Source organism: Pongo pygmaeus, chromosome 15, assembly GCF_028885625.2.
Source record: "Pongo pygmaeus isolate AG05252 chromosome 15, NHGRI_mPonPyg2-v2.0_pri, whole genome shotgun sequence".
NCBI lineage: Eukaryota > Metazoa > Chordata > Mammalia > Primates > Hominidae > Pongo > Pongo pygmaeus.
The window spans coordinates 76,026,014-76,048,763 of record NC_072388.2 but is presented as its reverse complement, the minus strand read 5'-3'; the positions used below and the strand labels follow the sequence as shown (position 1 = coordinate 76,048,763).

At 43.8% G+C, this 22,750-nt stretch overlaps 1 protein-coding gene across 2 annotated transcripts; it reads right to left on the bottom strand.

Annotated features, from left to right (window-relative positions):
• Positions 1–1,500: 1,500 nt before the first annotated feature.
• CIPC (CLOCK interacting pacemaker) lies at positions 1,501–22,526 on the bottom strand. Of its 2 annotated transcripts, none has more exons than XM_054448095.2 (4): positions 20,375–22,526; positions 12,892–13,079; positions 8,793–8,962; positions 1,501–5,362 (listed from the first exon to the last, which is right to left on the bottom strand). In XM_054448095.2, the coding sequence occupies exons 2-4, from the start codon at positions 13,025–13,027 to the stop codon at positions 4,469–4,471; spliced, it is 1,200 nt and encodes a 399-aa protein (XP_054304070.2). In that variant the 5' UTR covers positions 13,028–13,079; positions 20,375–22,526; the 3' UTR covers positions 1,501–4,468. The 2 variants fall into 2 exon arrangements, with proteins under 2 accessions (XP_054304070.2, XP_054304073.2); XM_054448098.2 differs by lacking the exon at positions 20,375–22,526 and adding an exon at positions 20,011–20,372.
• Between the last annotated feature and the right edge of the window lie 224 nt (positions 22,527–22,750).

The window sequence follows — 22,750 nt, the reverse complement described above, 5'->3', positions numbered from 1 at the left end:
GGCCCTCAGAACCTCTTTTCTAAGCACCCCATGTTTTAAAAAATTTAAGCACCCGGGTGTGGTGGTTCACGCCTGTAATCCCAGCACTTTGGGAGGCCGAGGTGGGTGGATCACCCTGCCAAAACTCTCAGGAGTTCGAGACCAGCCTGGCCAACATGGTGAAACCCCGCCTCTACTAAAAATACAAAAACTAGCTGGGTGTGGTGGCACACGCCTATAATCCCAGCTACTTGGGAGGCTGATGCACGAGAATCGCTTGAACCCAGGAGGCAGAGGTTGCAGTGAGCCGAAATCATGCCATTGCACTCCAGCATGGACGACAAGAGCAAGATGCCGTTAAAAAAAAAAAAATCTATTAATTCTATGGCTCACCTGTAACACAACTATAGATCTTACAAAGGTTAGCACTGAGATTAAACTTCAAGGTAACTAATTCAAATTCTTCATCATTCAGCTGAGAGGAGTGACATCTAGAGAGAGGTTAAGTGACTTATCCACAGTCACTGAGTCAATGAGTAGTAGATATGACATGTGAATGTAGGTCTTTAGACCCCATCACACCAGGCTACAATCTGCAGGGATGCCATAAAAAAATGTGGATGAAACATGTTTGTAAACAGGCCGTCCTAAGGGGCAAGTGTTTCCACATACAGGAATCACGCCAAGGGGTGAGGAGCTGCAAACGCAAATAACTGGGTTCTCTTGAGCCTCTCAGGCTCAAATTTTTGTGCTCCCTCCCTTCTCCGGATTCCACTTCTTAAGGAAGGATGGTTCTCTTTATTTCAGAAGGGACCTTCTCTAGCCATCTTTACCCATTTTTTGTTTCTTACTAGTGGCCTTACAGCTACATTTTAAAAAGCCACTTAGACAATTGTATAGGACAGAAATAATACTAGAAGAATTCGACTATGACAACCCTCCAGGCCTTTTAGTGAGGTCAGCTTTTCATTTCCCCAGTGTTTTAAAGATCCCAGAAAGGGGCTCCTGACTGGCCTGGGAAACAGGGAGGACTCCACATGTCTCCCTGTTGAGATCCTCTAGGTGAACCATGACAGGGAGCAAGGCTTGAGGAGGCACGGGGGAAGGCATGGAGGTGTGCTTGCTAAGGACCACTGTGCTGCAGAAAGAACTTCACTTACTGTGACTTTAGTTTATCCCGGTATACAATTGTAGTAGCTTTGTCACTTAAAAGTTCTATTTGTAAAAGTGTCAATCAGATGGAAGAAATCACTGGACTATCTTCACCTCTCACTCCTCCCAACCTGCCCAGTATAAACCTCCAAGGCTCCAGAAAACAGGGGACTACTCATTTGCCATAAGGCTGCTCGTATTTCAAGTTCACACCAGTGAAAACCTGAGCAATGAATTTCCACATGTTCACTGTCTAATCCCAATATTCCCAAATAACATGAGTACCTATGTTTAACATTTAAATCAGTTCAAATATTTACTCCAGGTTCACTCAGTATTTTTAAGCAGTTATAAAGCAAAAAGGCCAAATAGGTTTCAAGTCAGTGACTTTTATTTTTCTCTGACATTTCACAGTCAATTTCTGCAAAACTTCATACTTTCTCAAAAGAATTCACATTTGCTAAATAAATTTCTACCCTAAAGAATTCATAGCTGAAAAACCACTTCAATATATGCACAAAAGTTACTTTTCTGCTAAAGGAACCATAGTAGAAAATAAAAAGTCAGACAATACTATAATCAATAAAAACCAATGAGTGTAATAAATTACAAATGTCATTAAATTCCATTCCCATAACCATTGCAATCAGCAACTTTTCTATATATATTTCAATAATGCCAACAAAATCTGCCAAAAGTTCTCTTAAGGGTTGCTCTGAGCTAAAAATGGCTTCTCACCTTCAGAAAACAGCAGCTCTGCCACAGTACTTCATAGCCAAGTACGTTATGCATCGCTAAAACCATCACTACTTACAGCCTTGGGCAACCGATGGAGATCTTTCTGGTCACCTCCGAGGTTCCTCCATTTGCTGATCTGGCTTCTGGTCTCAATGGATCTCTCCTTCCAAGATCTATCTTCTCTACTTGGGTTCATCTGCTTACAGCTCCAACAGAGAACAAATACCCATGGTAATAGCCTGGAGAGACTTCTAGCACTAAGTTACAAGATTAGAAAAGAGCTGAGAGTGGTGCTGCTTCTCCCTGCCACTCAGCAGTGAGGATTGATAGCAGCTTTCATCATCTTTTACTGAAACAGGGAGGGAAATGCAAGCCTTAATCTAGGAAGAAGAGTCCAAGAGGTTTATAGCTCTACAGAGGGTTTTTCCAATGGAATAAATTTGGTTCTCAGCAAGTGTTTTCAGATTTTTGACACAGTAAGACTCATGACTGGTGCCCAGGCTGTTCTGAATGCACCTGTCTCTATAGCTTTGCTGCCAAACATATTCTGCCAAAAAGGAAGCTTCCTAGCATGGTGCACAGAGTAGAGCTGCTATAGTACCACACAGATTCAGGGGAGGCAAAGAGAGTGGGCCAAGAGAAAAATATTAAAAGGAGCTGAATCTGCCTAAAGACACATTTGCTCTGATTTTTGAAATTCTTTCAGAAAGCAGAGAGCAGGTAATAATTCTGCATTGATGAGTGGAGTCTAGGGATGTTACCAAGTTGTTCACTTCTAAATCAGTCATATCTAAATCACACGTTTGTGAACAAAGTATAGACAATCTGAAGCCACATACTTTTTAAACTATGTTAGAGTTACAACTACCTAGGAAATGTCATATTTAACTTCTGGTCTTGGTAAAACTTTTCTTTGCAGAAAGGGTGAAGCTGGGCTGAGCGTGGTGGCTCAGGCCTGTAAGCCCAGCACTTTGGGAGGCTGAGGCAGGTGGATCAACTGAGGTCAGGAGTTCGAGACCAGCCTGGCCAACATGGTGAAACCCCGTTTCTACTAAAAATACAAAAATTAGCTGGGCATGGTGGCAGGCACCTGTAATCCCAGCTACTTGGGAGGCTGTGGCAGGAGAATCACTTGAACCCGGGAGGCAGAGGTTGCAGTGAGCCGAGATCCCACCACTGTACTCCAGCCTGGGCAACAAGAGCGAAACTCCATCTCAAAAAAAAAAAGATGAAGCTGATCATATAGAACTTCTTATTAAGATAATTTTGTAAAGAACAAAGATTTTCAAGAGGATGAAATTTTAAATTGAGAGAATATTTTGAAACTTTACTACTTAAAAACATAGTTGCCTATTTAATGAAGCTGAAAAGAACGTGTATCATCTGGAAACTCTGGTCATGGTCTCCATTTCGAGACGAACTTCATATAACCAACATTACACCTCTGGCTTTGTTGCCAGTATCTAACACATGAAGGAAACACAGAAGACGCTGCTCTGTAACTGCTTCCCATCACTATGACATGGAACAAATGAAAATTTGGGATGTGAAAAGAAAATGGGTAAGATGCTTTCCAATTTTTTGTGGACTTATCATACCCTCAAGACAACTGCATTTAATTCAGAGTTTATCAAGCATAATAATCACTTATCAAAATAAAGGAAAAAAAAACAAGATGGCAGCAGAGTTAACTTATACTACATCCCAGGAACCACTGAAACTATCCTTAAGATTTTTAGACATAAAACAGGTTACACTGTTTCAAAAGAAGAGAGAAAAAAAGCCTAAGTTACCAGAATCGTCCAGCTCCTGACCATGAGCCGACATATGCCAGCCATGTCTATTTTCTTCAGCTTCTAAGTCAAAAAAGCAATTCATCGACTACAATTCCAGATGTACTGCATCCATTCCATACCTTAAAATTTGGAAGTACTGTTTTTGCCTGCTAGTTTAAGAAAAATCTGACTTGTAATGAAAGTGTAGGAGTCAGATGGTACTACTCTTTCCCTTGACTTTCAAGTTTAAGAAAACAAAGCGTTGAGTGATTAAGTGCTCACACCCAGGTGCAACCTGTGCCCAGGGAATTTTAGGTCTCGCCCAACTAGCACGATGCCTTGTGGAATGCAAACAACCTCCTCTTATTTCTCTCTGTGACTAAGACAGGCAAGGGAAGATCCATGAAGGTTTCCTTGTGTCACCTACTCCCTGGCTCAACAGGCGTTGCTCTGTATGCTCATTCATGTTACTGTACCCTTGATCCTGGTGAGAGAGTGGGATGATGGGAGATGACAGCAGGAAGAGCCCCACACAATCATCTCCTGCTTTGCCCCATGATCCATTGAAGCACCTGCAAGCTAAGGAAAAGGGGCTCAAGGGCACCCCCAAACTGAGGTCCTCAGTGGGACGGGGACATATGTATCCTGTGCCCAGACCACAAGTTAAGACAGCAGCCAGGTATTGGCACGTGGCTTCCTAAGTGAACCACGACACAGTTTAAGTTTAGAAGGAAAAGCTCTTACATAAGCTTTGGGAAACAGGAGTAGGTAACAGCAAATGAGCTAAAAGAACCACTCAAGTAACAGGAAAATATGCCTCTGTGCTATATGTCTGGGTGATCAGAGAATGCTTCTAGGTCACTGCCTGTATTACTGGACCCAGGTGTTAAAGATGCCTGCAGCTTGGCCCAAGCCTGAGGGGCCCTGCTCTTGGTGGCTTCTATAAACAGCTGGGTTTGCTCCTTTAGCTGGTCTAGTTCTACCTGAGTTGCCTGATTCTGACGAATCAACTCCTTGGTTTTCAAAGTGATCTCCAGCAAACCAGATTTATGTAGGACTACTAGGGTATTCTGAAAGCGCCTATGTTTGCTCTGCCGCTGCTCTGAAAAGATATCTGGGCTGCGGCAGAGGTGCTCTGCAGCCCATAAAGGTGAGCTATAATTAGCGGACAGTGGTGAAAGGGGAGAGTTGCTCTCTAACCCATGGAGAGTGCTGTCTGATGCGCAGACAGGACTGGCGGGGGAAGCGAAGGTCAGACTGGGAGCTTTAGCCACGTGACTGCTGGATACCGGCTGAAGAGTCTGTGGACTTCCACCTGCCACCAGAGAGGGCACACCCTGCAGAGCTGAGTCCTCGGCAAGTTTGGCGCTGGGTGGTGCTGGCGTCGAGGGACTGGACGGAACAGCACCAGCCTTGGTTGGCTCACTGGAAGACAAGCTAGGCCCAAGTCTCTCAGTACAGATTTTCTTCTGCACTCCACTTGTTCCTTTTTCTTCTGGGCCAACGGAAAGGCCCCTTTTGCCTGGATGTGGGGCTATTTTGGTGTAAGAATTCAGAATGGGCAAGTAGTTCCTGGAGTCAGACTTTTTCTCGCCAGTGTGACATGGACTGACAGGAGATGGTACAGGTGGATGAAGGAATAAGAGCTGTGGCTGTGCTGAGATCACTTCAAAGGAGGGCTGGACAGTCCACGACTGGAGCTGGGATGAGCTGCTGCCCTGAAGACAAAGGAGGAGAGCAGCACACTACTCATTACTGCTGAAAGGATAGAGGAGTGAAGCTTCTGTCAAAGGGGCAAGTGGATACTCAAATGCTTAGAACAATTTCAAGGACAGTGCTTCTCTCACATAGTGGTTTGAACATCTATTTGTGTCTGATATCACAAATACTTTTTTAACTTTTTCTAAGGGAAAATTGGAGGAAATACCTATTTTTATTCAAGTGCTATCACTCAGAAAAATAAATGGGTAGGTAAAGTAATGACATAGCTAAGGTCACAACTGAAACAATAAAAATATGGATTTCCTGGCATAAGTTAAAATGTGACTTTACACCAAAGTGTATCTTCATTTAGTTACACCTGGAAACTCTTTTACCTGAGAATAACTTTTGATTAAAAAGTAACATATTGGGCCAGATGTGGTGGCTCATGCCTGTAATCCCAGTATTTTGGGAGGCTGAGGGAGGCGGATCACCTGAGGTCAGGAGTTTGAGACCAGCCTGGCCAACGTGTGAAACCCTGTCTCTACTAAAAAATACAAAAAATTAGCTGGGCTTGGTGGTGTGCGCCTGTAGTCCCAGCTACTTGGGAGGCTGAGGCAGGAGAATCGCTTGAACCTGGGAGGTGGAGGTTGCAGTAAGCCGAGATTGCGCCACTGCACTCCAGCCTGAGCGACAGAGCAAGACTTGGTTTCAAAAACAACAACAACAACAAAAAACAGAAAGGAAAAAAAAAACCCATATTGTCAGGAGTCTATGGGTTCCTGTTTTTAAGGCAGTGACATCCAACAGTCATAAAACCATTCAAAATAATAACAGCTACCATGTATTGGTGCTGACTATAGGCTACCACTGTGTGTAATGTTTTACATGAGTTACTTAATCTATTTAACAACCTCATGAGGCAGTTACCATTTCCCTTCATAAACAGGAAACTGAGGCTTAGAAAGTTGAAAAAACTTGTTTTAAGTCATCAAGTTACTAAGTGATGCAGTTAGGATTCCATCCTCTGTCTGACTCTAAAACCCATCTGAGCCATTCTCCTATACTGCCTTTGTTTTATTACTCCTCAATTATATATTATTTTTTAATTAAAGTATTGATTCAGGCGAAATCTAATAAAGAAGGACATGGCTACTTGTCTCCAATGTTTGAAAGCCAATCCAGTTCCAACCTCGTCCCCAAATCTGAGTATAGATAAAGCCAGGCAGAGGGCAAGCCTGACAGAGGTTCACATCCGCAGTGGGGTCAGGTGGGGTCATTTGATTTATCTGAAGAACATTACAAACTGTCTTCCCATACATGCACATGCGCACACCATTTTGCACACATTTCAGCTTCTCGGATGCAAGGTTAGGAACTTTAGGCCAGTTCATTTCCCGTGCAAAGGCTGGAACGATCTGGAGTCCTCTTGATGTTCAAATATACTCTGGGATATACTAAGGCAAGCAATGCTAGGGCCAGAAACCGTATTTCCTTGTCATAGGAGATCCAAAATCAAGAGGTCTTTTGAAGTAGAGATCGGCCTGTTCCAGCTCAGTCAGAAGCAAAACTTCATGCCCTCTCTAGGGATGACCTACAAGGCAAATGGATCTGGAAAATATCTAATGCATTGCTTTCCCATGATTTACTGGACTGTTGCTACTGTTATGCCCACTGTCCTAACAGATACTAAGCTGACTTGTTCTAATTATTAGATTTTACAAATTGTATTACTCATGTCGAAATCACCTGAGGGAATACAGAACAAAATTTTAGACTTGGACAGGATCTCAGAATCATTTCACATAAACCCTTCATATTAAAGATGAAGAAACTGATATCCATTGTGGTTAATTATGTACAAGATCACACTGTCTAATGACAGAGGTGGAATCAGACTCTCAAAAGAAAAATATCTAAAACCAAGCAGCCATAATCAAGACATTACACAACATGCAGAGGGTTTTAAATGTGTATCATTATTTTAATTTTAGAATACGCTGGATTCTAGTATGTTTTTAAAAAATGAAACAAAACTCCTAGACTACTCCCTTAGGTCAGCCTGTCCCCAAGTCTCTTAGCTCCTGATCAGGCCCAGCAGCTTTTCTGGCGGGTCTTTGTCCTGAAGAATGTGGCTCTGCTGGAAAAGCCTACTCACTCCGTAACTGTGTGTGTGGGCTGTTCTCAGCCTTCTGGAGCTGCCAGCCTAGCCTACAACAAAGAAGGGATATAAACACAGACACACAAGAAAGGGACAAGGAAGCCAGAGAGTAAGGCAGGGAGAAAAAGAACTGGGAGAAAGGAAGCCCAGGAGAAGCACTGGCAGCACTGGTGGGGCTGGAGCAATCTCACGTGGGCTCCATTTCCTGTCCCTATTCTTTCTTTTCCTTTCAATAAGGAGAGCCATGCTTCCAGCTGAGATGTGATTTACCAAGCAAAAATCTTCAAATTCCTTTTCAGAACTCACCAGGCTGCCTTGTTGAAAATCAGTTTGTGTTCCTCATATACAACTAGGTAATAGCTAAGACATTAAGATTTCCTGTCAGGTTAAAGCCATGTTCTAACCTTTTACCCTAAGGGGGGAAAAGTCAACTACTCAAGCCAGATTTAAAATTTCACTATCTTCAAGTAGCCTCATCAATGGAACCATATGAGAACTGATATATTTTCAGAGGAAAGTATGGTAAGATTAAATTTCTTTGGCTGAAATCAATCTTTTCTATTCTCAGACTTCTCTATTCTAACTTAACCAAGTTCATATGCTCAAGTTCTCAGTTTCAAACACTAGAGCTTAACTTAGATTTTCATCTAAATCTTTTCTTTCATATCTAAACGATAATCATATAATATACATAGTTAGGTAATAAAGCCCCAAACAGGATGTGTTTCCACTCCACAACGCTGTGTGGATTCTGCTGGTATTCCCATACTTGAACCAGGAGCAGCTTCGTCACTAATGACAGGCTCTGGCTGACTACTAAGAAAATGCTCAGTATATGACATAAGAAACAGGGAAATTGCCTCTACTTCTGAAATAAATGCATTCTACATTCCTAAGTTCCCAGGGCAATTCATATTAAAAAGAGCATCTTTTGTTTCTACCCTAAACTCTGCCATATGTTAGAATGCACCACTGAAGTGATGCCATTTCTGCTTGGTTCCTTTATATACATTTCAGGGTCTCTTTGGACAAACTATGAATACAGAAATAAAACAACCTGTCTCAAAAATGAGAAAGCACGTCATGATTCTTATATTCCTTTTTAAAACAGTGTCACACTTGAAAGATAACATCCGCTCCCCAGGACAGAAAGTACACATTGGTGTGGTTCTAGTGGTCTGTTTCTAAAATCTCTCCTTGGCAGAGAATATAAATCTCTTCCTTTATACACGGAAGCTCAGAGATTTTTATCTGCAAAGACTTTAGGTGATATTAGTCCTCCTCACCTGTTTGACCAGCACATTCTTCATGACGACCATGGGAGACAGGGTAGGGAAGGCATTCTTTGCAGTTTTGGAGTTCTGCCTCGGCCTGTCTTCTCTGCTCCAGCCTAAGGCGCTCAGCATGTCCTCGGACTCCATCTGCTCTGCGGAGCTCAGACATTCCGAGCTCCCATCTGGTGGGCAGAAGAATGGTCAACTCACTTAGGCTCTAGACTAGGGGCTCTTAACTAGGCTCCTAAGGAGCTGACCTCTTGAAATTGAATGCAACACTTGTGATGTGTTTTTGTGAATTTTATTGAGAAGGAGGCTTTTAGCTTTCATTGGCTTTTCAATGGGATCTATTAATCCCTCCTCCACCAAAGATTAAGAATTATTGCCCTAGGACAAGTTTGACTTCCTTTCTAACTCTCTTACAGATAAAAACCTGCCTCAATTAGGGCTCACATGAAAGTCATCATCATTAGTCTACAGGAGAAATGAGTTCAAGGCTTCAAAGTTAGTTTATTACTTTCAAGAATCTGTTGTTGAGAAAGGAGACGAGTATGGCCCAAGGTAGGATTAAGACCTTCAGAGGCTCTGGGTACCACAAGATGTAATTACAATTAAAAAAACAAAACCAATCTGTAAACCTCAAAACAATTGCATTTTCTCCAGCTTAAGGAAGACTGTATGACTAGAAGGATATACATCAATGGAAATATGATTTAGAATCTCCAGCGACACTTTTAAAAAACTATAAATGTTGGGATCCTTCCCTTGATCTACTGAAAGGATTTACATGGTTCCATGGTAGGTGTATTTCACAAAACACAAGTCATCCAAATGTACACCTCTAGTTAAGAACCATTAGGCTGAAAACAAATGAGACCAGAAGCAATGTACATACTGAGTGCCCAGATCTTGGTTTCTAAATGCCATTCTGCACATAAAGGAAATGAGGGCTCCTTGGAGAAACAGCTGATTCCAAGACTTTGACAGGGAAGATACGAGATAAGCCTGGACAGCTTGTTGTCCCAGAAAGCAAAGAAGTGCTCAAACACTAACAGAGACATGTCAAAGAGACACAAGAGCTATCTTGAGAGGACTCCCGCTGGTCAAATTTGAGACAATTTGAGTATCAGAAATGATGACTTTAATGGATTGACAAACTGAATTACAAAAGAATTCCATGACTACATTAGTGATACTCAAGAGGGAGGAGAGAAAGCACTTTTTACAGAAAAATGTCAGCTAATGACGTACAAAGAATGGTAAAATTATAAGATCACCCCTTTTTTTTGAGACAGAGTTTCGCTCTTGTTGCCCAGGCTGGAGTGCAATGGCATGATCTCGGCTCACCACAACCTCTGCCTCCCGGGTTCAAGCGATTCTCCTGCCTCAGCCTCCCGAGCAGCTGGGATTACAGGTATGCACCATCACGCCCGGCTAATTTTGTATTTTTAGTAAAGACAGGGTTTCTCCATGTTGGTCAGGCTGGTCTCGAACTCCTGACCTCAGGTAATCCACCTGCCTCGGCCTCCCAAAGTGCTGAAATTACAGGTGTGAGGCACCACGCCCGGCCAAGATCACCACTTTTAAACCACCAATGTACTGATTCAGGCAAAGATCATCAATGGATGCTAACTGTGGTAAAGAGTTTGTTGGGGAATAGGATAGTCACACAATTATGAAGTATTATCCCATAAATTACTTATTAATTACAAAAAGAAAAGGGTACTTTAACGGTAAAGAAATCTGTACACACTATCTTAGCCAAGTGATCAACCAACCAGAGCATCACCAAGAGTAAGACCAACTTATGAGTCTCCAAATGTGTTGCAATGGGAAGGATACAACATCAACAACATAGTATTCTGGTCAAGATGCCAATCCTGACCCTAATAATGGGGATACTACCAGAAAATCCAGAGTGTGAGACATTCTACAAAGCAACAGGCCTGACTCATTCAAAGATGTCAATGTCATAAAGAAAGAAGAAAGAAAAAAAGGAAAGAAAAGATACGGGAGTGGTTATAGACTAAACCAGACTAAAGGACAGGACAACTATATGCAATGCTCAATCTTCAGTTGGATTCTGGATCCAAAACAGACAAAAAGACAAACAGCTATAAAGGACATTATTGGGACAATGGGGAAAATCTGAATATGGAGTGTAGCTAATGATAAGTATCAGTGTTAAATTTCTTAGGTATGATAATGATATTATAACTACACAGAAGAATGTCCTTGTTTTTAGGAAATCTGTACTGAAGCTATATGGGGTAAAATGTCAAATGTTTGCAATTTACTTTCAAATAATTCAGAGTGTGTGTGTGTGTGTATGTGTGTGTAGAGAGAGAGAGAAAGCATATATGGCAAAAAGATAGATATATGGGGTATTCATTTGCTTTTGTATAGATTTGAAATTTTTTGAACTACAAATGTGGTAATTAAGATGGGAAAAATTGTCTTGATTTTGCAAATTTCATCCTACTCCAAGGTAACTGGAATTAACTCAGGCAGTGAGGAAATCACTGGTACCTGGCCCAAGAGTGGCTCGAAGCATTCCAGTGGCATTCACTGGGGCTACTTTCTGGGGCATAATGAGTTTGATTATTTTAATACCACCTTATGTCTGAGTAGTACAATATTCTTAAAACAACTGACAAAGTTGAAGTTGTTAGAAGTGTCAAAATGTCAACAGTACTGGAAATAATAGATGGTAAGATTATGGATAATGTTTATTTTCTTCTTCATGCTTTCCTACCTGTCCAAGCTTTTACAATGAGCACGTATTCATGAAATGAAAAATAAACAAAAAGCAAACATGATATTAAAAGAAAAAAAGAGGCATTAGGCCTCCAATGTTTCCCAAACCTGTCTGATCATACAACAGAAACACTTGTATTTTAAAAGAACCCACATTCCAGGCCCTGTCCAGACCCTTGAAAGAGTCTCCAGGAGGGAGATCTGGTGATCAATATTTTTAACAAATGCCTCAGGTGAGCCTTATGATGAGGCAGGCTTAGGAAACAATGCTGAGAGAGAGAAGAAAAATCCAAAGGGAAGGTTGGCCCGCCCTTCCCTGGACTGTCCTGGCCCTGGGCAGGGCAACTAATTCCTTTTAATCTAATCCCTTGGTTGGCGCTCTGTTCCTCTTTGAGCAAGTCTATTTATAATTTGCCTTTTCAAGCAGCATGCCTACAGGGAGAAAATATGCCAATCTAAAGACAAGAGAGTTCTAGTTTTCCTAACAGCTGCATTTCTCACTATAAGTTAATAAATCAAAATTGATTGGTTTGTCTTTGTGAGTCTGGATAATATAAATCTTCTCCTTGAGAGGGTTCTACTCTCAGGATGTTGACTTCACCAGAATCCCTCAGCATCACCCCTCTGCATCCCCACGCCAAAAATCACACTAGCGCCATATTCAAGCCACTACCCTCAGAGCGGGAAATAAAAAAAGAGCCCCAGCACAAAATTAAATGATTCAATGTATATGCAGCTGGTCCTTTTGGGTAAGGTTTAAGAAAAACTTGTAAGGAAAACTGTTCTATTTTCTTATCTCTAATAGATACTCAAGTTTAGAGCTGGGCCAGGTGGCTCACAGTCCAAATACAAAATGCATACAGACTGGGGGGAGGGGTTGTTGGAGGCGTACATTTCTAAACACAGCAAAACTACTTTCTCAACGAAAAAGTTACCTTACAAATTATATACAGTATTACTTTTATTTAACTGGCAGTCTTCCAATTTGTTACATGGCAACTACATGCAGTAGCAATTTTTCCCCTACAATGTAATAATTCCTGTGAAAAAGGAAGTAAAACAACAGAATTGAGTATTTAAATATTTTTTCCAGTGACCAATTGCAATAGTTGGAAGTGTAAGATTCAGAGTCTAAGTTGAAAAAAGATGTCAAATAATTCTTTCAGAACTAACCCTATGGTGACTTAGATGGGTACCCTGACATATGGCATCAGAATTACCATTTTAAAGCAGGTAAGTATTTATCCTGTGTGTGAAAGCATCCCATCCTTATCACATAAATGAGTTTTGGGGAGGAAATTTTTCAGGCAAAGCATTCACTCACAAAACAGAGGAAGGATAAGATATTTTTAACCTGAAAAGCCAGAGTCCTTGTCTGACTCAGCAGCAGCCATCCCGAGCTGACGAGCCACTTTCTTCATCTCTGTGCCTTTGCCTACTTTGGCAGAGAGTCTTCTGGGGCTCTCTCTGGATGAGTTTTTCCTTTCCATGGTTTATTCAGCTGGAGGCAGATTCATTGGTACTCTTTTCATCTGGACTGCCCTGTGAAAAACAATTATATAAGAAGTCACTGCCTGGAGAGCTGAAACAGGTGATCCAAACAGTGAATAAAGTATGGGCAAAGAACACTGGCCTCACCCACTTTAGCTTTATTTTCTCAGAGGTTTCAACTGACAAAAGCTTCAAGTTTACTAAACAGAATGGTTTCCACCCATAAGGAGATTCAAAGTCCTCTGGCTGCCCTCTAATTCCATTACAAATTCAAGGCACACAAACCACATTCAGCATACGCTTTGTAAACTGCTAACAAAGGCACATTTGATTAGGCTTTTTCCAATAGGTAACAAAATGAACTCACCAGAGGGGAGAGGGGAGAGGGGAGTGAAGAGAAGGGAAAAGGAAGACGGGAGAAGAGAGAGGACAGAAGGAGGGGGAGAGGGGAAAGGGGAGAGGAGAAAAGAGACACCACAAGGCTTGCTTTCCTCGTGTACATTTGCAGGCTCATGACCTATTGCCACCTCCCACAGTGTAGCGTTTCTCAAATTAACCTCTAAATCCTTTGGCTGAGGTATTGAACAGAGAGCAAAAACAACTCCCTATACATGCATGCTACTTTTAGGCTTAAAAAACACTTTTACGGGCAAATAAAATCATATATAATAAAGAGCTTATAATATGTGTTGCTATTAGTGTTATTTCACTTGAGCCTCACAATGTCATCTTCAGTTGCTGTCTCACTTTACAGGGGAGGAAACTGAGGCTCAGATAAGTTACATTCAATCATTTAAAAATATTTATCAAATGCCATTGTAAATCAGGCATTGTGCAAGGACTGGGGATATAGAATGAACAGAATAGGCATCTGTCGCTTCCTTCTTGTAGCTTATGATCTAGAGAGACAGTCATTAATCAAGTAATCACTCAACTAGCGACCATTTTGATAAGAGCTATAAATGGGACGGGCTAACAGTCTGGGGGACTGAGGAAGTGCACCGTAGCTGGGATCTGGAGGATCGGGAATTAGTAGGAGTTAGGCGAAAGGCATGTTCCAGGCAGTGTGAAAGCCCTAAGGGAGCAAGGGGCTTGGCATAAGCAAAGAACTGAAAGGCCAGGGAGGCCAGAGCACGGTGTAGAAGGGTACAATGCCATGCACTGATGCCAGACTAGTAGTCAGGGAATAGACAGGCAACACCTTGGAATCCATGTTGGAAGGATTTTAGATATTAACTTAAAAGCAATGGGAAGCCATGGAAGAATTTTAACCAGAAGTGTAACATGATCAGATGTGCATTTTATTTATCTTATTTTTTGAGACAGTGTCTCACTCTATCGCCCAGGCTGCAGTGCAGTGGCGTGATCATGGCTCGCTGCAGCCTCGACTGCCCAGATGGAAGCGATCCTCCCCTCAGCCTATGGAGTAGCTGGGACAACAGGCATGTAGCACCACACCTGGCTAATTTTTTTATTTTTTGTAGAGACAGGATCTCACTTTGTTGCCTCAGCTGGTCTTGAACTCTTAGGCTCAAGCAATCCTTCCACCACGGGCTTGGCTCTGAGCCTTGGCTTGGCATCCCAAAGTGCTGAGATTATAAGTGTACACCAGCTTTGCATTTTAAAAGCATTCTGGATGCTGAACTGAGGCCAAAGTGGAGAAAGGCAAGAGTGGCATTGAGATCATTTAGTTGCTACCATGAGAGTCCAGGTGAATTAAGGTGGTGGCAGTGGAGATGGGGAGAAGAAAAACATGGAGGCCCACCTGATGGGACTGGGTAGGAGGAAGATGGTGGTACCACTTTCTCAGCTAGGGAGCCCAAGAAGTGCACAGAAGGGAGTTGGGTGGGTGGGGCAGGGTGGCATGGTCATGTAGATTTGGTCATGTAGAGACTGAAGTTACTGTGAGTCATCTAAGTGGAGATCCTGGGTAGGCAGTCACATGTAAGACTGAAGCCCAGGAGAGAGGCCGATATTTGCTCCAGTGATAAACAGCTAGTCCACAGCAGATCCAGACCTAGATCAACAGTGCCAAGAATATGACCAATCGGCCCTTCCAATTGCTGGCTGAGGATAAGAACATTCCAGATATTTTAACATGGCCATTTGAGTCACCAAGGAATGGCAACTGTAAGGCCAGCATGATAAGAACACAAGGAATACCGCTGGGATAAGGAAAACAGGCCAACAGGGAACATGACAATAATGAAACTGGGAAGATGCAAGCAAAGCCTTGTGATGTTTTAATTCACGATGCACTCCTGACTCTATCCTGTTGTTCTCTGCGTGAAGAAAAACACAAGCCCCCTGTCAAATACCACTGTATCTGGAATACGCTGGAGTGCCAAGTCTCGACATTCCTGCTAATAAGATCTAGTGAAGAACATTAACTACCCTAGAAGCAGTTCAAAATAAAATTAAATAGAAGACAAGGATGCTTATAAGCAACCCTCTTGCTCATACTTTTGCATACTGTGGGAGCAGACTAAAGGGAACACAAACTGGACTGAATGAGAATGAATTTTAAACACAATTCCAAGTAAAAATCATTTTGCCCCGTATCTAACTCATTTAAGGGGACTGGTTTCCTCATTCAACTGACATCAAATCAAGCACTCTTCCACAGGTCACACGTTTAATCCTATGTGCATAAAAGATAAACAGTGGCACTGTCACATCTTGCAGAGAACTATGCAAGAGCAATGTCTATCTGACAGCTATGAAATTTGACAGCATGGACGGCCCAGCTTAAAAAGTAGACTAAAGTGTAAAACTATATCTCTAATTAAATCAGGATCCTTTTGTATGAAATTCAACAAATGTGCATAGTATAATTTTCCTAAAATAATACTGTCCAAAAGTGAATAGAAGCCTTCTCCAAAATGGAAGTAGATGAGGCTTGTGGATGGGCATTCAAACTAATTCATGTCCGACCAGGCTGTTGATTTAGATTAGGACGGTGCTCATGTTAGTTGCAACTAATTAAGAACCTTACTTAGGTTCTTGAAGTTTCACATTATCTTACTAAACATGGATTATTTTACAGGTACTTTAGATAATGCATCCCAATTTAGTCTTCTACAATCCTTGTGGCAAAACAATGAAAAAGGTCTTGCTATTATTATTAAAGTGTAGTCAATGGAGCTACAGAAAATACACAGGAATTTATTCTGGCTTATTGAGAATTTGTAGGATAAGAGATAATTGATCATGGAGTCAAAATACTGAAACACTGACAATCGGTTTTTGAGGCTCAGAAAACAATACTCCCAAGTATGGCACTTTAGCATAATGAGTACTTTGTTGTTGCTTTTTGTTTTTTTCTGAGACTGTGTCTTGCTCTGTCGCCCAGGCTGGAGTGCAAGGCCACAAACACGGCTCACTGCAGCCTCGACTTCCTGGCCATAAAGAAATTATCTGACCTGTCTTGTCCGACAGCAGATCATAAAACCCTCATTCCAGAATGGGTCCTGCCCTATAACAGAGAGGAAGGAATGCTACGCAGAGGTCAAGAATAATTCTGGACAGACAGACCTTGCTGGGTTTCCCACCTCCATCCATTACTATTAGATCATACTCTTTTTTTGTTTTGTTTTTTATTTATAGACGGATCACACGCTGTTGCTCAGGCTAGAGTGCAGCGGCACGATCACGCCTAACTGCAGACTCGACCTCCTGGGCTAAAGTGATCCTCCTGCCCTAGCCTCCTGAGTAGCTGGGACTCCAGGCGCATACCACCACACCCAGATAATTTTTAAATTTTTTGTAGAGACTGGGTCTTGCTATGTTGCCCAAGCTGGTCTCGACCTCCTGGGCTCAAGCAATCCTCCCACCTCAGCCTCCCAAAGTGCTGGGATTACAGGCATGAGCCACCATACCCAGCCAGATCATACCCTTTTTGTCCAATCATATTTCTACACAGCCGTCCATTCTTCATCAAACCTAACCATAAAAATAGACAGTTTTCTCTGAGTTTGGGAGGCTTCAATTCTGAAGACTCCTGTGTCATAAAAAACACTTTGATTAAATAAAACGGTTATGTTTTTCTATTGTTAACCTGTCTTTTGTTATGGGAGGGTCAACTATGACCCTTATGATAGATGAGGAAAGGTATCACAGAGGTAAGTTAAAAAGAGAACAGATGCTAAATTTAGATCCTGGGGAGTTGGTGGCAGTTGAAAATAAAGAATGCAAAATCGACTTTAGGATGGCAAATTGACTATTTTTCATATGAAAATGATTAAAAATATGAAAGCCTCTATCTTCAGTAAAGTTCTCTTCAGCAGCAAAAAGCCTTAGCACTGAGCCAGGGAGGCTCACATGGGATGTGGAACAAAGGGCTACATCCCTCCCCAAACTTTACTCTTTCAGAGGAGCAGCAGCACTGCCCTCCTGGGAGTGGCTGAGGGACCCACTCACACATAGCACCACATAAAGCCCTCAACAGGAGAGAAGCAGAGAGTGATGGCATTTACTACTGGTGCTCTCAACCCCAAAATTTGCAAGGCAAAGTCTGAAAACCTCAGGAAGTTGCTTGATTTTTTTCCTCTTAGATATTAGTTTACAATAAAGTTAGATGCTCACACTGACTAGGAGTTGAAAATGGGTTACTAAGCTCTTACCCACTGTGTTCTTTCTGCTTCCTGGCACAGACTGGAAATCACTCATGCTGCTTTACAAATGCATATACCTTACTCTGCATTAAAAGGGCTAATTTAGGCTCCAAAACTGTCAGAATTTACCCTAATTGGGCCTCTTATGCATGTATATGTAACACATTGTCCAAAAGTTTCCCAGAGAGGATAGTACACACTAAAACTCATAACGGAAAGTGAATCAGGCCGGGTGTGGTGGCTCACACCTATAATCCCAGCACTTCGGGAGGCGGAGGCAGATGGATCACCTGAGGTCAGGAGTTCGAGACCAGCCTGGCCAACATGGTGAAACCCTGTCTCTACTAAAAATACAAAAATTAGCCGGGTGTGGTGGCACACATCCGTAATCCTAGCTACTTGGGAGGGTGAGGCAGGAGAATCCCTTGAACCTAGGAGGTGGAGTTGCAGTGAGCCGAGATGTTGTCACTGCACTCCAGCCTGGGTGAAGAGTGAGACTCCATCAAAAAAAAAAAAAAAAAAAAAAAGAAGAGAAAAGAGAGAATCAGAGCCAGGCAAGGTGGTTCACGTCTATAATCCCAGCAGCACTTTGAGGCACAGGCAGGCAGATCACCTGAGGTCAGGAGTTGGAGACCAGCCTGGCCAATACGGTGAAACCCTGTCTCTACTAAAAATACAAAAATTAGCTGGGCTTGCGGGTGTGTGCCTGTAATCCCAGCTTCTCAGGAGGCTGAGGCACGAGAATAGCTTGAACCTGGGAGGCAGAGATTGTAGTAAGCTGAGATTGTGCCTCTGCACTCCAGCCTGGGTGACAAGAGTGAGACTCCGTCTCAAAAAAAAAAAAAAAAAAAAAGAAATAAAGAAAGTGAATCAATAAATATATAAGTTTATATAAGGGGACAAAATTCAAAATCCTAGCAAGTGCTCCAAAGCATTTAGCTCTTACTACTCTTTTTGCACTTCTGACATTAGTCTAATTATTTGTCTCCTCAACCTCGAGTTGTTTTTATCATCTTTGCAACCTCAGCCCCCAACAATTAACATGAGGCATTCAATAGAGGAATAAATTCCAACAAATCTCTGACCTGCTGAGTCTCTGACAGCTCTAGTAGCTTAGCAGTCACAGAAATACCTGAACAGCTTGAAGGTCAAGATTCTGCATTTCCAAACACCATGGTCACCTTAAGATCTAACCTCCACGTCTGGTCCCCTGCAGGAAACAGATATTTGATCTACCCCTTATTCTAAGTTGAAACCTCAGGGACAAATCCACCATCCAAATTAAAGATTGGTCTAATCCACAAACAATCTTTGTGAAGATTTGTCCTTATGATTAAAAAGGAGATCCAAGGGTTACAAGAAAAGGATCTGAAATGCTGCTTTCAGATCTCTCCTTTTATAGACACTTGGCAACATTCCTGGAAGCTCAAGTTCCCTTTAAAATGTGTCACGTGTATAACATGTGTGCCTGGACAGAAGTGTGAGGTAAAAGCCCAACCAGAGGCTTAAATACAATAAAGTGATAAGGTCACAGAAAGAAAACCTTGAGTAATCCCCGTTAGAATTATAAATACATTACTAGGTTTTCTCCGAAGTCATTTTCTTTTGGCCTGCATATTCAGGGATACCATTCTGGGAGAATGTCTGGGTATTTTAACAGTGGAAAAACCCTGTCTACCTAAATGTCTAATATTCATCTTCCCTTCCACATTCATTCCATTTCTCCAACTTGGCTGAAAATTCGTGTCAAAGATCCTGAACCCCAATTCCATACAATTTCCTATGTTTTAGACCAGTTTGGCTCTATTTTCACCTTTCAAAGGGGAGATGAGCTTAGAGAACTTTCTCCGATCCCCTGCTGCAATTAGTTCACAGTAACAGTGCCCACCTACCCATTCGCACCAGCCCACATTGCATCTGTGCCAGGCAGCATGTGCACCCTCCAGGCATCCACCAGCCTGCCAGCTCAGCAGGGCAAAACTGGGCAGACCCTAGTACTGTGCTGTGACTGGCATACCACCAGCCTTCCAGGGCAAACGCCCAGGCAATGCATACTGCCAGGACTTGAGCAATAACAGGGAGCCTAGCTCCAGCCTGTGACCTGGGCCGGGATCAGAGCTCCCCCGAACCCACGCACTAACCACTTAACTCCTTACTTGGCACTGCCCACCTTCTCCCCCGAAACACCACCCCCGACACCAAGCCTGGCAAGCTGGCCACTCAGGGGAAACAACCAGCAACGTGGGTGACGGCAGGTCTCTGGAAAAGGCAGCACACCTGTGCCCTGGAGCCAGAACAGGGTACCACCCCCGATCTCAAACCGGAAGCCCAGGACCCTCGCCCAGTTACTAGTTCTGGCGCCCACTCACCTGCCCATTGCCTGGCCCTCAGCTCCCAGCCGGGCTGGACTCCAAGCTCTCTCCCCGCCCAGCCGGCTGGCGGTTGCGCCCAGGGCTAGACCAGGGCCCACCTGCCCCTCACACAAGCCTCCTCCCCACACGCAGCCCCCTCCTCACCCGCGATTCCCTCTCCCACGCCCCTCACAGCAAACCAAAGCCCTGCTCCCACCATTTGGCCCTCCGTCCCCCGAAAGTCCCAGTTTGCCCCTCTTGCCTACTCGCTCCTCTTCCTCTTTCCCCTACTTCCACCTCCTTTCCCCACGCTCCTCGCCCAATCCCTCTCCCGCCGCCATCCCTGCTCCCCTCCTCCCGGACCGAGCTCTCCCTTTCTCACCTAGGGCAGGGGTCGCAGCTCCACGACCGGCCCCGTGGGTCAGGTGGCGCATGCGCGAGCACGGCCCCGCGGCACCATGACAACCTCGTCGTCGCTGGGTGTCTCGCTATCCCCACAGCCTCCCGCCCATTTCTCCTCCCCACGCCTCCGCGACGGCTTTCGCCAGCCACGTGACCCGGCTCGGATGACCCGGCACCATGGAGCCGCACGCTGTTCTCCTAGAAGGGCCCTTGGAGACGCGCCCTTTCCCCGCCCCCGCCGGAAGACCAGGCCGGCGCGGGGCGGGGCCGGCGCTCAGAGGCCTACGCTCTCTCCGCAGCCGGCGGGCGTCTCTATGGTTGGTTCCTCAGGCTCCGCCGCCATTTTGTACGGGGGCCTTGAGCAGTGAGCTGCTTGGGCACTGTTTCGAGGCGGGGTTCCGAGGAGCCGGGGGTGGGGTCGGCTTGGAGTCGATACAGCGAGAGGAGCGACTCTCGCACTGTCGTGGTGCGTGCTGCCGTGCCGCCGTGCCGCCGTGCCGCCCTGCCGCCGTGCCGCCCTGCCGCCGTTGGGGATGGGGGCCGGGGCGAGTCGTGTCCGGCCTGTGCGCGAGCCGGGAGCGACAGTGCCCGGCGTGGGAGAGCGGGCGCGCGGGCGGCCTCGGCCTGGAGTCGCCGTGACAGAGGCGCCAGACCTCCCCGCGTGCTCCTCGCATTTTCCCTACGCCTGTCGCCCTGTTTGTTTTTTGTTCCCGTCCACCCTCGAGACCGTGCCTCACGAGGTCGAGGCGCGATGAGTTATTTTAAGTAGATGATTTCATGACCTTTGATGTTTGACTGATTTTGTCATGTGCTATGGGTCTTATATGGATGCTGTTTCTTGGTGAAGGTTCACGGTGAACACACGTGTGTAACAGCTAAAGAAAAAAAGGGCTTGGGATCAGTTGACGTTCTGTTGCCTTGAATCAGTGAAGGTTACTTAGAAAAAGAATTATTTCGCTAGTGAAAAAGAGGACATGGGCGAGTTTAAAGAGTGTTGACGGGTCGAGGCAGATTCAAGAGCTGAGCTGTCCAATAAGGTGGTCACAAACCACTGGATAAGTTTCTCAGTTGTACTAGCCACATTTCAAGAGCTCAGTGACCTTTTTATTGGACAGTGCAGATTATAGCCCATTCCCAGCATCGCAGAAAGTTATGTTGGACAGTGCTGACTTAGATAGTGGGGAATTGTTTTGTACTGGTCATCCAGGCCTTTGTAAGTGCTGCTAGGTCGTGGTTAATCACGTTAGTCCTCTAGACACAGATAATTCTAATGTATTACTGGGTATGGGTGTACTTGTTAGCAGTCAGCTTTACCAACAAGTAATATGCCTACAGCATGTAAGGCTTTTGTTTTGGGGACAGAGTGAAAGCAATAGTTAACAATTACCAAGTAATTAGGAGCCTGGCCGCTTTATATGCATCCTCTTATGATGCCTTACAAGTTTATGACGCAGGTGGTATTTTTTTCCAGTTGTGTGGCGTTTTTGCCCATTAGGACTCAACTAAAAACCCATGGCTTTGGCCGGGCACAGTGGCTGACGCCTGTAATCCCAGCACTTTGGGAGGCCGAGGCGGGCGGATCACCTGAGATCAGGAGTTCAAGATCAGCCTGGGCAACACGGTGAAACCCCGTCTCTACTAAAAATACAAAATTAGCCAGGCGTGGTGGCACGTGCCTGTAATCCTTGGGAGGCTGAGGCAGGATAATCGCTTGAACCCGGGAGGTGGAGGATGCGGAGAGCCGAGATCGTGCCATTGCACTCCAGCCTGGGCAACAAGAGTAAATCTCCGTCTCACCAAAAAACAAACAAAAACAAAACCGTGGCTTTTATCCATGAAGCTATTAATATATTGCCTTATTTTGAAGTGGAATAAAACAATCTGCCTTCAGATAACTTAAAATCTGATATGGGAAATAAGACGCGCTGTAATAAATAATATGAAAGAGAATGGGATAAGTACCAGAAGGTTGTGAACAAAACCTAATTAATAAAGGGAGAAAAAATTTTTTTTTTTTTTTTTTTTTTTGGTTGTTGGAGTAGGAAGAGACCAGTAGGTAAATCTTTTAAGGATAGCTAAAAGTTGGATTTGCAATAATGGAAGTGGGTGAGAGTATGACGCACACAAAGCAAAAAAAGAATCAGTGAAATAAGCAAAAGCATGAGGGGTGGTCCTATCTTAGTTTTCTGAAGGGGCAAATAAACTATGAGAGGAATGAATTAATGGCATTTGCAGCAACCTGGATGAGATTGGAGACTTATATTCTAAGTGAAGTAACTAAGGAATAGAAACCCAAACATCGTATGCTCTCACTTATAAGTGGGAGTTAAGCTATGAGGATGTAAAGGCATAAGGA